The 14,780-nt window shown below is 42.5% G+C and overlaps 1 protein-coding gene across 1 annotated transcript; it reads left to right on the forward strand.

Annotated features, from left to right (window-relative positions):
• Nucleotides 1–3,970: 3,970 nt before the first annotated feature.
• On the forward strand, nucleotides 3,971–14,780 carry taf4b (TAF4B RNA polymerase II, TATA box binding protein (TBP)-associated factor). Its single transcript, XM_034530697.1, has 15 exons — nucleotides 3,971–4,462; nucleotides 4,695–4,822; nucleotides 4,924–5,025; nucleotides 6,141–6,269; nucleotides 6,831–6,953; nucleotides 7,274–7,363; nucleotides 8,004–8,135; nucleotides 9,211–9,343; nucleotides 9,744–9,828; nucleotides 9,933–10,093; nucleotides 10,202–10,332; nucleotides 11,014–11,139; nucleotides 11,246–11,302; nucleotides 12,407–12,514; nucleotides 14,378–14,780. Exons 1-15 carry the CDS (start codon nucleotides 3,979–3,981, stop codon nucleotides 14,501–14,503), a joined length of 2,115 nt encoding a protein of 704 aa, XP_034386588.1. The 5' UTR covers nucleotides 3,971–3,978; the 3' UTR covers nucleotides 14,504–14,780.

A 14,780-nucleotide genomic window follows, 5' to 3' on the forward strand; every position in this document is an offset into this window, starting at 1 on the left:
TGACTTTAGGTATTAGAGTAAATTTAGCATGTTCTGTGAAGCATAGAATGTAGTCCGGACCGGCGATGTCAGAGGGAGGGCCGGTTGGTGACGGAGGTGGGCCGGCCCAACCCACGTCGGCCTACCGGTATCCCCGATGGCCAGTCCGCCCCTGGTGTGAACGCAGCATGAAGGAGAGTGAACAGACGGCACTCGGCTGCAGAAAAAATTACCTTCAAAATACAAGCACAGGATTTTTTTCTTATATTTTTTAAAGAAAAGGGTCACATAAAATGACGTGGTGGGCCGGATGCGGCCCGCGGGCCTTGTGTTTGACACCTGTGCACTAGGGGTTCTGGACAGCTGGACAGGAAATGTGGAGTCTTCCTCCTCATCTTCCACGTCCATGTCGAGGAGGTCAGAGTTGGCATCGCCCTCTGAGTCCTCAGCACCCGGCTCCAGTTTGAGGAGCTCCTCGAAAGATGGAGGCCCCGCATGACGCAGGAAGGGTGGCGAGTCGGAGCATTTAAAGTTTGATCCTTCGCCGTGACCGAATAAACCAATGTAACAAATGCTCGAAACGTAATTTAATTTAGCACACACATTTAAAGTCAAAGATGTAGTTACCTGATATGATTCTAATGCTTCAGAATGGCAATATGGCTCGATAGCGCCCCCTACAAACATTAATTTAAGCAGCCCCAGCGCTACGTTTCACCTACATTTATGAAACTTGGTAGGCATATGTAAAACATGTAAACTGGAATGAAAGTCTCTTGGGACTATGCTCTAAACGTTACCGGAAGTCAGCCATTTGGATTTTTGTGTGATTTTTGTGTTAAAAATGATCCATGCTTTAGTCCAGTGGTTCTCAACCTTTTTTCAGTGATGTACCCCCTGTGAAAAAAGAAAGAAGTAATACACAGCGCTCTGCCATCAGTGTCTGATTTATTGAACTATAGAAACTGAATATTGCATTTTTGCATTGAACTGAGTGCTTTTGCACTTACATTTTAGTGAGAAACTTGTGCTTGTGCTTCACTGATGATCTTTGTCAGTCTTGGTGACAGGGAGGCGACTGCTGTAATCAAGCTCTTCTTCAGGCACAGTCTGTTCCTTTGCTTCGTTTTGATCACAGTCATTGCAGAGAAGGAGGCCTCACATAGATATGTGGAGGCAAACGGTAGTAGCTGCTCCAAAGCTTTCTGTCCCAGGTCAGGGTGCTCCTGCTTCACACACCCCAAACTGTGTGAGATTTTCCTGATAAGTGACAGGTAGCTTGCTTCGGACAGAATCAATGTGTTTCTCACCCAATCCAGCTCTGCAGATTTGTCCTCCACGTCAGGAAAGTAGGAATGACAATCTTGAATGAAGTTGGTCAAATATGACGGACTTGACTGGAGCTCTGTCCACATCCCCACTAGAGAGAAAATCCTCCACCTGAGGAAAGCAGGTGAAATCCCTCTGTGCAGACGACCTTCCCCACAGCTTTCTTCAGGAAGGCACCCACCTTGTCATACAGGTTTAAAATGCTGGTGTCCTTGCCCGGCAGAGACACACTCAGTTCCTTCAGTTTGCTGAATATATCTGCCAGATAGCACAGCTTTGCAAGCCAGTCTGTGTCCTGGAACCAGGTGGCATGAGGAGAGCATGTGCTCGATCAGAAAGACCTGTACTTCAGATCGGAATTCCAACAGCCGGTTGAGTATTCTCACCACGTAGAGACACATGTAGAGACACATGATACATGTATATGTTCACATTGTCACAGCGACACATTGTCACAGCGCCACCTGCTGGCTCAACTAGACTTCCTTTAATCTGCCCCAAACTTGTGATGCTTGATAAAAGTTGTGGCTTGAGGATATCGACAAGCTTATTTTCACTCACTCAAAGCACCACCTATTGGCAATAGGAAGTCAGTATCATGTGACGAACACAATTTGATTTACATGACGTGTACATGATGTTTTCTACACTTGTTATAGAGCTTTTGCATTTATTTGTATTTGCATCAAAATGAATGTAAACCGCAGCAACAAAAAAGGTCTCTGACCAGATGATATAGTCGACATCTGAGCATAGAAACATTTTAACATTATAAAAGCATTAACTTTGTTTGACAGCCAATAATCCAAGTCCACCTCCTCTTGTCCCAACTGCACTGGTTTGTGGTCAAACCATAAAGCAATGTTTGATTTGGATAACCAATGGAGTCAATCTGTGGGCAGTCAGAACATGTTATCTCATACATATTGTGAGAATAGCTAGTCCTAATCTTTAGTTTATAAAGATGGGTTTGTTTTGTGTTGTTTTGTTGTTGTTGTTTTTTCTTATTATTTTTCTTAGCTTGTAAAGATGGGTTTGTTTTGTGTTGTTTTGTTGTTGTTGTTTTTTTTCTTATCTTGTAAAGATGGGTTTGTTTTGTTTTGTGTTGTTTTGTTGTTGTTGTTGTTTTTTCTTATTTTCTTTCCTTAGCTTGTTAAGAAAACAAAAAACAAAACACTAGTGCAAATATGTCACCAAACAAACAAACTAACAACAGTATAACAGTGTTACAGTTGAGTGATGGATTTGGCCAGAGGTGATTTATTGTAATGTCTTATTGTCCTTGTAACAACTGAGCTGGAGGAGTCAGTTGGAAAAGGTGCTCCGGAGAGGGTGGTCCGGGTTATCCAATATGGATATTAATTTCTCCAGTGTCCTCCTCTCCACCACCTTCTCCAGACTGTCCAGTTTTTAGCCAATGATGGAGCTAGCCTTCTTAACTTAACCAAAGTGTTAAGTCTGTTGGTGTCTACGGCTCCAGTACTGCTCCTCCAGCAGCAGAATATTCCAAAGATTATTGGAAGAATTTTATTATTATTATTATTATTATTATTATTATAATATTATAAATAATAATTATTAGTATTATTATTATTATTAAGTTTAGTATTATGGACGTCGACGCTGCCATGTGGTGCGGCCGTAACATAACCACTTATTTCCTACCTGTTCATATGCTGGACGGAAACGGTGCATTTGCGTAATCTGCTGGCTGGAAACTGAACTACTGTATTTCATTTACATTTAAGTCAAAGACTACAAATATCTTCATATCAAAGCAAATTGGAAAAAGGGCGACTTTCTTTCAGTTCACATGCATTCTGCCACATATTTTTTACTCACATGTGTCGAGATAAAATAATGTTTTAATCTTTTTAGTTAGCCGAAGTTCATCTCCGTTCGCCCATCTTTCCCGTGTGCCCCCAAATGCAGCACTGCTCCGGGGTGAGTTCAGGCCCCATGCTGCCGTCGAAACACCCGCAACAGGTGAGCTCGTGACTTTGCTTTTTCACAGAAAACGCGGTGAATATGATTTTTGATAGGGAGCGTACCGTTATCCACTTTCTCGACTGCAGCCCTCGCGCTGTGTTCCTTTGGATGAATTAAAGGAAAACTCGGGCCAAAATATTGCACCGAAGTTCTGTTAATGTTCTGTTAAACTAAGCTAGCTAATGTCACACTTGACCGTGTCTAAAGCTGAAACAATGGGCTCTTGGCACTAGTTAATACTTCTGCAGACATAACCTGGATGAACCAAACAAATGGAAGTCAAATTATATAAACACTAACTTTAAATCGTTATGTTTTTTTTTTAACTTGGCTAACATCATCTGTAACACTAATGGGTTGTTATCTTAACATTAGCTAGCTAGCTTAGTTAACTAGTCAGTCTTCTTCAACACCATTGACCTGACATTGTAAAGTGAGCACTTAAAGTTAAACAGCTGATTCGTGTCAGTATTTATTGATAGTGGGATGGAGCTCAGCCCCTAGAACAGGCTTGTAATACCTTTTTTAAATGTAATATTTGTTTCACTGGGGGTTACAGCCTGGGTCCATATAGCGTAACATAATGTCATAGCAACAAACACACTTGCTTTTGTTTTTCATATTTTTGGATTATGTATGAAATAAATCGCACTGTTTTTTTTCCTCCATTCAGAAATAATCATGGCCACGAATAAAGTTGTTCTTGAAGTTCAGAAGCTGGAGTCCTGTGGGGCAGCACGGAGTGGAGACAACGCTATTCAAGTCAAGATATTACAGGTCCCGGCCAAATGTGCAACCACCGCTGCTGTGCAACCTCCACCCACTGCTGCAGGCGTCTCAAAGAGTGTGGCTGTCTCTGCCCCACCTAAAGTCATTCCAATAGGCCATCTCCACCATCCCACCTCCTCTACAGTTACAGTCCCAGGGCGTCAGACTTCCTCTTTCATGGTGGTAGCAAAGGTGTCCACCCCAGGAGGAGTGGGCCAACCACAGGGCACAAAACCAGCCTTGAGCCAGGTGGCCTCCATGAACCAGGCCACAACCCCAGGAAGGACAGTGGTGATAACCGTACCAAGGGCAGCGGGTCCACAGACAGTCACCATGCCCTCCCGGCTTCCACAGACTGCCTCCCCACAGCTCCCAGCCAATATCCAGATACCACCAGGTGAGCTGCAACACACCACTGATTCTAGTCCTTTTTGATGGTGATCTAATTTGTGTTTACAGATTTGTATTCTGTTTTTCACATTTAGTCTGTAACTTGTGTCGCCCACTTTTCGTGTCTGCACTGTGTTTGGTCCACGATGTATCCGTGCATGCTTGACCCAGCGCGCTCTATTTTCAAGACGAATCATCGATGAGGTACAGTAAGGGATTTTGGACTGTAATTCTGGCAGGTATGATGTTGATCCGCAGTGACAGTGGTCAGCTGATGCTCGTATCCCAGCAGGCTTTGGCACAGGCTCAGCAGGCACCAAGAGGTATCAGTGGTCAAGCACCTAAACTACTGGTCCCACAGGTATTTGTGTGCTGCTGCTGCTGCTGCTTTGAATTCATGTGAAATAGGCAAATGAAGTGACACCCTCACTCCTGTGATCTTAACGTCCCGGCATGTTTGTGAGTTAGCTATCTGCAGTAAATAAAACCAATGAGAAGGTGACCGTGATCAGGATGGCCGCCCCTCCCAGTTTCCACCCAGCACCAATCCAGAAGACCACTGTGGTAAAGGTACATGAGCAGTTAATGTAGTGTTTGGTCATGATGAGTATTCTTACTGCAAATAAACCACCTGTCATTAATAATTATTGTAATATTTTACCTGTCACTTACGATAATGCTTTGTCTGTCATTAATGATAATACTTTACCTTTCATTAGTAAGAATATATGGCCTGTTATTAATAAGAATACTTGATGATACTTTAATATTAATAGTGATAATACTTTGCCTCTCACTAATAATGATAATACTTTTAATACTGATAATACTTTGCCTCTCACTAATAATAATACTTTAATATTAATACTTTGCCTCTCACTAATAATGATAATACTTTAATATTAATACTAATAATACTTTGCCTCTCACTAATAATAATACTTTAATATTATTTCTGATAATACTTTGCCTCTCACTAATAATAATACTTTAATATTAATACTGATAATACTTTGCCTCTCACTAATAATGATGATACTTTAATATTAATACTGATAATACTTTGCCTCCTCACTAATGATGATAATACTTGATGACATGATACTGAGCATAAACGATGAAGACTGTCGTAACTGCTTAGTTTTATTAGGTAGTTAGATAGCTGGATGACTCGATGGTTAACGAGGTATCTGATACCTTGCTTGACAGTTTGCACGATTAGGAGACAAGTCCCATATGTTTGAATTCACACAGGTGTATTCATCATCACGTAGTCCTGTTGCCTGTCCACATCGCTTTCTTGCAAAAGATGACCAGTCTCAGAGTTCACTTGGAACTGGACTTTAACCCTCCTATTAAGGAGGTCAGGGTGCCGTAGTTTAACCTGTACCAGAGTCCACGTTGCACCAAAATGCAGAGATGCTTCACACTTTGATTAAGGGCAGGTTCCCATTTCAAGATGAAACCGACTCGTGTGAAGTTCAAGTGGGAACCAGTCGGCGTGCACATCCCAGCAGGGCGTATCTTCACCCTGCTGCTCCGACACACCACGACCTCACACGTCTTTTTGGCTCCATTGACCAGTAGCCGTCACCAGTACATGCGTGCCTGTTACCTTACTATCACTCAGTTATATCTGCTGCTGTTTTTGGTATTGGAGTGATAGCTTTTATTGTGTTGTTCAGGTGATCGGTGTGACTCCCAAACCAGCTGTAGTCCAGACCCTCAGCGCTGTGTCTGAACGGGGAAGCCAGCTTCGCTTTCAGGCGGTCGCCACGGAAACCAAAAAGGAGACACCAACCACGGTTGATCAGGTGAGTCGAAACCAGTCCCAGTTCTGACCTGCCTTCTAGGTTTGGATTTCACTTGGCTGAGAATACAGATTATAGTCTGAAACTGCACTGTGATGTCATTACAGATCTACATAAACATAAGAAATCATGAAAATGGCAATTCTTCTTTTGTATTTTCTTCTTTTGTACTGTTTCCACTACTACTAACATATTCATAAAAAAATATTATGAGTCTTATGTATGATTTCATGATTCATTTCATATGAGCTCAAATAAAATGCTAAACATTAACAGACTTCCAGTGTGACAGTATTTGTAGTCCAAATTATAATCTGACTCCAATCCCCTGAACATACCCAGCATGCCTCGTTGTTGTGGATGTCTTACTGTCAAGTCTCATAGGTTTTTTTGGTGGAGGTACACTTGTTTTTCATGCTGACAATATGTAGCCATGATTTGTGTGCTTTTTTAAATTTTAATTTTTTTTTACCATAATTGTGCTATGAAAGGACAAGAAGAGTGTCACAAATTGACCCAAGTTGACGTTTTCTCAAGATGTGTTGCTTGACAATTCATCAACAGGCGACCCTGGATAGTGTGAAGAAGTGCAAGAACTTCCTGGTGACTCTTATCAAGCTGGCCTCCAGTGACTCCAGGTCTGCCAACATGGCGAACAACGTCAGAGGACTGGTCAGGAGTCTGCTGGTACGGCTCTACTCGTCATCACAGGACCTGCTTTCACTTAGTAGAGTATTGGAATAATGAAGTCTTCTGAATTTTAGAAAAGATGTCCATTTAAGGCTTAAAAACAAAGACTGTATATTTGATTGGTGGTTGAATATGGTTGTGAAGTCTTAAGTTTGACATTTTTGCCTGTTCCTCTCATACTGACTATTTAAATAACATACCGTTCATCAGTTATTATCAGTACTAATTGACCAGCTTATTCTCTTTAGTTTAGAACACAAGGCTTCAGATAACATCAAATGTATCAACAAGTGAAGTATTTGTCCTCTTTCCTGCAGGAAGGGAAGCTAGAAGCAGAGGAGTTTACAGAACAGCTGTATCATGAGTTGAAGTCCACTCCTCAGCCCTGCTTGGTGCCTTTCCTCAAGGTGATTCAACAGCACGTTCTCCTTCTCTCCTCGCTGTCTGCAGGTCCTGTTCACAATGTCCAACGTGATTCAAACTCCAGGCAGACTTTTAACTAAGGATGATCCAGGTAGATTTTGATGGGTCGGTATTGGCAAACATGGAGCAGATTAAAATCCGATTCTTTTAACTCTGTAGTCCACCTCAGCCCGCTTGTGTTGCACAATCTCCAGGGATTTATTCCTGAAACTGGGTGGCAAAAATGGCAGTGTCTAAAGAAAAAAAGATTGTAAGATAGTTCCAACAACAGAGTTATACGTGACCTCTCTGGCTTCAAGTCAGTTTCAGGAGTCGGTGTCCCTGCTCCATTCATATCATATTGATCATTTGGGCTGATCAACTTAGTTTTGGATCTTCAGTAGTTTGTGCAAAGTAAGTTGGGCTGAATTTAGAAGGCGACACCTTGCATGTTGGATAATTAATCATTGTTTATTTAAATGTGTATATCGGACTCAGTATCTGCACATACCATGTGCAATGCAATGGATATTTTGTCAACACATTCATGTTGTTTTCTTTTACCAAAGCATATTAATCCCATAATGAACCTCCTTGCTTCTAATTGGACTGTGCTTAGCGTTCTCTGTTTGTCTTTGCTGCCAGAAAAGTCTTCCTGCAGTGCGTCGCCTCACCGCAGACCCCCAGTTATTCATCCAACAGGCTTCCACTTCTACGGGCAACCTTGTGAAGCAGTCCAGCACCGTCACAGGACCTCTCCTCAGTACCAGCCAGCAGGTAAAGAGAGGTCATCTCATGTTTAGAGAATAGAAAAACATGGAATGTGAGGGACATGTCATTTATACTCTTATTCTTCTTCTTTCTCCTTTTCACTGCCGTGTATGCGGTTACAAGTATGCACATTGAGGAGAGGGTAGAGCAGGTGGATGAAAGCAGAGATTGCAGCATATTCATGAGCTAGAGTGTTTATCGTGTCATGAGATAAACAAAAAGGGAACCCACTCATAGACGAACCGCTCCATCGAGCCACTAGGGATCAAACACTCCACAGGGAACCTTAAGTACATGTAAACTCACCAAGTGATGCAATGTGGAGTAAGGCATGTAAAACACTGTGAAGCATCTTAATTAGCTCTACAAAATATTGATTGTCATCATCTTATTAATATTCCAAGTGGATTTCCAAGATTAAAGTGGCAAATTCTCAAGACAAAATGCACATATTTGTGAGATTATAAAGTCATAGATTTCTGTGAAACGAATGGGGTGCAAACTCGTGATATTAAACAAATAGTGTTTGTTCTTCTTGCCAGGTTTGAGATCACGTGAGCCGTCGAGTGCAAAATATCTCTCCCTTGTAAACTCAAGGTCATAATTCCCCATAATCTGTGGTTTAACCCAAGCAGTTATGTTCTGTGTCGTTGGGCATGGTCGGTGTGTAACTATGGTAACAATGGGTATGGGGTAGCGTCTTAACGGTGATTTTTTAAATGAAACACACTCTTTTGTGTTTATTCATGTTCATAAGGGACCAAAGAACACATGTATGTTTCTTTCAGGATCTTCTCCTGGCTCAGGCCATACTTACCATAACAACACATCAACTAGCTCCAGCTCAACGTGGACGAAACAAAAGAACGGGTCAAACACAACTCGAGAGCTCACGTTAGCAGGAGCGTTGAACTGCCTGGTTCAGTGTCATGAGCTTGGATGGAGGAATGCATATGAAGATGTTCCTATACTGTTGTATGTGTATATCGTTATCTGTACATCTGTGTTGTACTGGCTGTGAATCTCTCCCCGGGACAATACATCTACATGTAATCTTATTGAGTGCCTTTTTAAACTGCAGGTTATCCAGCAGCCGTCAGCAGTGACTCTGAGAGCGGGTACGACGACATTAGTGCAGTCCAGAAATTACATATTGAAGAGCAGCAGACCCGTCCCCAAACACACAGTGGTCCAGTCGGGAAAACCCTTTGCAGGTAACAGTTGGCTTTGGGAATGTCACCAATTGATTATGTGTACATTTTTAATATAATCAGAATCTTAGAACATAAAAGTTTTATGGGATCTAGTGTTTTCCCCCCAGCTCTCTACGAGAACATGTTTAAGGTTAAAAACCCACCTCCACCCTGAGCCACATTCAATTCAATTCAATTCAATTCAGTTTATTTTGTATAGCCCAATATCACAAATTACAAATTTGCCTCGGAGGGCTTTACAATCTGTACACATACGACATCCCTGTCCCAGGACCTCACATCGGATCAGGAAAAACTCCCCAAAAATAACCTTTGATAGGGAAAAAAGGTTTACATCCACAAGCTCTGAGACAGAAGACGTTACTCTCCAGATAACTTTGTACATGTTTCTGTTTTCTAGGAATGTTGTCATTGAAGCAGCCTTTCACTCGGGAGCCACCTCTTTCTACAACGTTTGCATTCAAGGACAGTTCAGGATCATACAGGTAAAACATCCAGTTCATATCTTCAGACTCAGATTTCAGTGTGAGGTGTTCAAGTTGAGTGTGTGTGTGTGTGTGCTTCTGTCTGCCCCTGTGTGTGCTTCCAGAGAGGATGATGACATTAACGATGTGGCCTCCATGGCTGGGGTCAACCTGAGAGAGGAAAATGCACAGATCTTGACCACGGTGGTCGGCTCTGTGGTGCAGTCGTGCCAGGATCAGCCCTTCCTCTCACCAAAGCCAGTGCTCGGACAAATCCTCCGTATAGGTACAGGAGCCGTTAAAGTCCCAACAAGACAAAGTATGAATAGAACCAAACTTATTGTACTGGGTGTGCCTAGCTTTAACGTTTCTACTCTTGTGTCTGCTGTTTTAGGAAAGGCATTGGGAGTGACGGACGTCGGTCCAGAGGTGGTGAATCTGGTGTCTCATGCCACTCAGGAGTGTCTCCGTGGGCTGCTGGAGAAGCTCACTGTTGTGGCGGACCACCGCAAGGCAGCCCTGAAGGTACGGCGGTATGACCCCCGACCCAAAGCAGCCGCAGTGGGAAGCTTCCATCTTCTTCCATATGAGTGGTTTTGTATTGATTCACACCAAGAAACATTATCATACATGGCATACGGCATTGTATTGATGGTGTCAAGACAAAAACAGCTTATTATTATTATTATTATTATTATAATAAAATGTGTATCTTGTGTTTACAGATCCTTTTTTGCATTATATAACAAGCTCTGTTTTATGTTAATATGATATTGTTTTATGTTATTATTCGGCCTAGAAATGTTTTGTGCTGTTCTATATCTTTTTAGTTTGTTATATCACAAAAGGTTCTCAAAATGTAGCTGGTTAAATCAAGCATTTCTAATTTTTATATAAAAAAAGTTCTGAAAAAATATATTTGTGTCTTGATGTCATGCAATGTCACAGTCCCAGCCCGTTGATCTGCAGCAGGAAGTCGTGGGCACGCACACTTCGTTTCCAAGTTGATGTAATGAATACACTCCCAACCAATCACATGACTCTGAAATAGCTAAGCCAATCACAGTGAAGTACGACAACGGCTGAAATAAATGTGACCTAGCAGAGTTTGTACCGCTTTGCATTTCAAGCAGTGGCAAAACAATCGTCCATGGAAATGGAGTCGCACCAACGTGTGTGTGTGTGTGTTTGTGTGTGTGAGAACAGGAGGACCTGTGGCATGCCAAAGTGACTGATGTGCGATCCCAGCTTCGCTTCCTGGAGGAAGTGGAGAGTTTGAAGAAGAAGAGAATTGATGAAGAGGAGAGAGAGAGACTGCTGCGTTTGGCCAGAGTGAGCTTATGTTTGACCACCAGATAGAATCCAAGACTAGTATGTTTTTTTAAATCGTATAAAGTGTATCTTTTAAAGGCTAAAACATCTGTCTGTTTGTGGTCAGAGTCGCTCACACACTGAGGATCCACAGCATCAGCAGCTCAAGCAACGAGCCAAAGAGGTGTGTGTCTGTTTTATCCTGTATCCATACAATCCAAAACTGTAAGACACACACACACACACACACACACTTATGAGTGTGTGTGTATGTATTTCATCCTGGAGCATGCTGGGAGGCTCAACCATACAATCCCAAACTGTAAGATACACACACACATGAAAGGTAGGATTTATTGACAGTTGAATTAGACTGCATTAGTTACTGCAACATGTATCTAATCATCTATGTGTGTGTATATGACATATCTGAAGCAGACAACAAGTTTCACAACAACATGAGACAAATGACAATTGATCCTTCCCAAGTCCCACCCCCTTTTCGCTGTGTGCTCCAATAATAGTTGAGCTAGCTTCGGACCTGGCAGAACCTCCGCCCTTCCCTGTTGTACTAAGATGTGCTCGGTCTGTTCAGCATTAACATGACGAGAGCATTAATATGTAAGTCACAGTAGATTGCTGTTAGTCTTCATTGACTGGTTACATGATGTGGAGTCACTGTTCCTATCAGGAACTTTAATTCATCAACATGTTGTGTTGATTTTGTGGGTCTTTAAGACAAAGTGGTGTTTCCAGGTACCAGAGTCCCTTTTAGAAAACCTCTGGTTTTACTGCAGCAGGGTCTGGCTGTCTGCTCCTTGCCGCCCTGATCCAGGTCCTGATCCTGGTTCTCGCCATGTTTTTGTTTTTGCCTAGCTTGTCCAACCTAGCAACATTAACTACGGGTTGGTCAATTGTGGGCTTTCATGTTAACACTACTAAATATAGCGTTTTAGATTTGACTATTTAATCCAAAGCTACGAAATACAGGTCTAAGGATATGAGGTCAGGAAAGGGAAGCCTAGTGGTAGCACGCTGCCAAGTGTGTGTGTGTGTGTGTATGTACACACACAGTCTCAAAGCTTGAATAAGTGTGCTAAGTAAAGTCGGCCACTAACAGTATCAAACCTGCAGCAAGGGGATAAGTTGCAATTTAAAAAAAAAATCAAATTTCAGGATAACGGTCCTAATATAAAGAACACGCCTCCCATATGAACAAGAAAGGTTACCTTGCTGGTCGGGTTGACTCTTTATTGTCACTGATCCTTCGTCTCTCTTCCCTTTTCAGTTACAACAGATGGAAGAAGCCCAGCTGCAGCAAAGAGAGGCCAACCTCACGGCTCTGGCTGCCATCGGGCCTCGCAAGAAGAGACCTCTGGAGCAGACGGAGAGCCAGGTTGGTCTGCGGTGGGAACGTGTTGTACCGAGCCATCTGCTCCAAAGAAGGAGTCATCAGTTATAGAAAACAGCAGATTACTAACTAACAGCAGAGCTACGATGCGTAAAATATAATGTGACTGCTGTCTTCCAAGGTAGGACGAGACAGGTGAGTTGTTCACTTTGGATTTAATCCAATATACAAACTATAACGACGTACATTCATTGCCTGCTAAAGGACGGCAGTGAAACTCCCACCGCCAGCAGATATTTCACATTAAAAACCTGATAGGAGATGGTAGAATTGTGTCCTTTAAAGTCCTGGTAGGCTTTTAATGTGAAACAGCAATGAGGATGTATTGTTGCAATGAAAAGAATATTTCCGTAAAAAAAAAAAGAGGAACTCTGAGCAGCAGAGTAGTGATTACTGAACAACGGGTAATCATGGAGCAAGTGTGAGTTGGTATCCTCAGCAAATTAAAAGGAAGCAGAAAACAGGGAGGCTTCTCACTGAAATATGAGACCATGTACCGAGACCGGGAGAAGATAATAATAATCCATTTAATTTATATAGTGCTTTTCAAGATACTCAAAGACACGTTACATTATACACCGTAGACACAGCTACGGGGAGCAATGCAGGGTTAAGTGTCTTGCTCAAGGACACATCGACTAGGGCGGGGATTGAACTGCCAACCCCTTGATTGAAAGACGGGCATGCTAACCACTGACCCACAGTTGCCCCACGGCGAAGATGAGAATACCTGCTGGTCTCTAATAGATGTGCCAAATGAATACAGTTTAAATAACTGTTGTAGGTTACTGACCACTGTTTGAATATTCAAATATGTATTTGTCCTCATCCTAGAATTAGTCAGAATCATCAGTTAAGTTGCTCTCAACATGTAATATCCCGATGTTTAACTAAACTTTGCATCGTAAACATGCTCAGATGTTTCTTGCACCACCAGGAGACTCGTGTAGCTTGCACATGTAGATGTTGATGATTTCTTATGAACGACGAGCTGCAGAAGACGAAACCAAAACCTCGCCAGCTGGCTGCCTCTGAAGAAAACTCCCGAACTTCAACAATGAAGATGGAAAAAGCAGCATGCTGGTCAGTTAGGCTCCTCGGCTAACGCGGCCCACAGTACCACAGCTAGCATGTGTGAGACTGTTGGTGTAGCTCCTTGAGCCTTCAGGCTGTGGGTCTAAAGACTGTTAACTGCACATACTCCCCACTGCCTTTGAACTCATTACCCAGAGGAGCCGGCTGTTTGCTCTTTCCTCAACAGCCACAGGGCTTCACGGGCTCTGGCACACGCGGAGGACAGCTACCTATAGAGTGAACGCTGTTACTGCACGCACTCAGACAGCATAGTCCATAAAACCAGGATTGTTTGTCTCCATATTCATTCAAAGACTTGGTTGACTTTGATTTGTAGCGTGAAAAAAAACAAAAGAAATCCTTGAACAACATCCTCTATTTGAAAAAAGCGATTTGTTGGATTAAATGAGTTTTTTTTTTCCTGCTGGGTATTCTTTGGAAGTTTCAGTCCGATTCCAAACCGTTTCAATGACGGCTTCTCCGGCGGATCTGTGCAACAAACCATGTGACGCGTCCGGTTCAGCAATACCGGGTTTAAACCAAGTGAATAGACGTGCATCAAAAACCGACGTGGATTTAGAATTTTTATTTTCTTGTAACTATTGGGCACAGCCCTAGAAAGCACAGGACATTTTCTATCTTAACGACATCAACGTAAACACAATAGCCGCTGAAGAACAACTCTTCGTGACCGGATTAAGCCAACTCCATGCACCAATGAAGACCATGCGATACAGTTGAATAGGTGTGTGCGTGTCTCTTTCTCTCTCTCAGGTGACCCTGCTGCCCAGACAGAGCATTCAGAGGGTGACCCGGGTCATGCTGAGGGATCTGCTGGTGTGTATGGAGCAGGACCGCTTCCTGTGCCACTCCCTCCCTCTGTACAGAGCCATGCTCTGACCTCACTGTGAATGATGACGCCACTCTCATATTAATTTGCAGCAGAGTTTTGTTTGTTGTTTTTGTACTTTTGTTTCAGTTCTATCAACAATTCATCTATTTATTATGTTGTATGTAGGTCAGTGATGGCGATCAGCTGGTCTCTAAAAGCGCTCCCTAGTTTTGATTAAAAAAGATGAAACACTGCTGTTTACTGAAAAGATTAGTTGAGTTCTAAATTGAATGTTGAGCGTTTTATTATTCTGCATTAAAAGAAGTGGACTGGGTCACATCCTGA

Source organism: Cyclopterus lumpus, chromosome 4, assembly GCF_009769545.1.
Source record: "Cyclopterus lumpus isolate fCycLum1 chromosome 4, fCycLum1.pri, whole genome shotgun sequence".
In the NCBI taxonomy this organism is placed as follows: domain Eukaryota; kingdom Metazoa; phylum Chordata; class Actinopteri; order Perciformes; family Cyclopteridae; genus Cyclopterus; species Cyclopterus lumpus.

Coding starts and splice junctions, on each gene's coding strand:
- taf4b (XM_034530697.1), top strand. CDS start 3,979: ATGGCCACGAATAAAGTTGTTCTTGAAGTTCAGAAGCTGGAGTCCTGT. Junction 8,136..9,210: donor TCCTCAGTACCAGCCAGCAG/GTAAAGAGAGGT, acceptor TTTAAACTGCAG/GTTATCCAGCAGCCGTCAGC. Junction 9,344..9,743: donor GTCGGGAAAACCCTTTGCAG/GTAACAGTTGGC, acceptor TCTGTTTTCTAG/GAATGTTGTCATTGAAGCAG.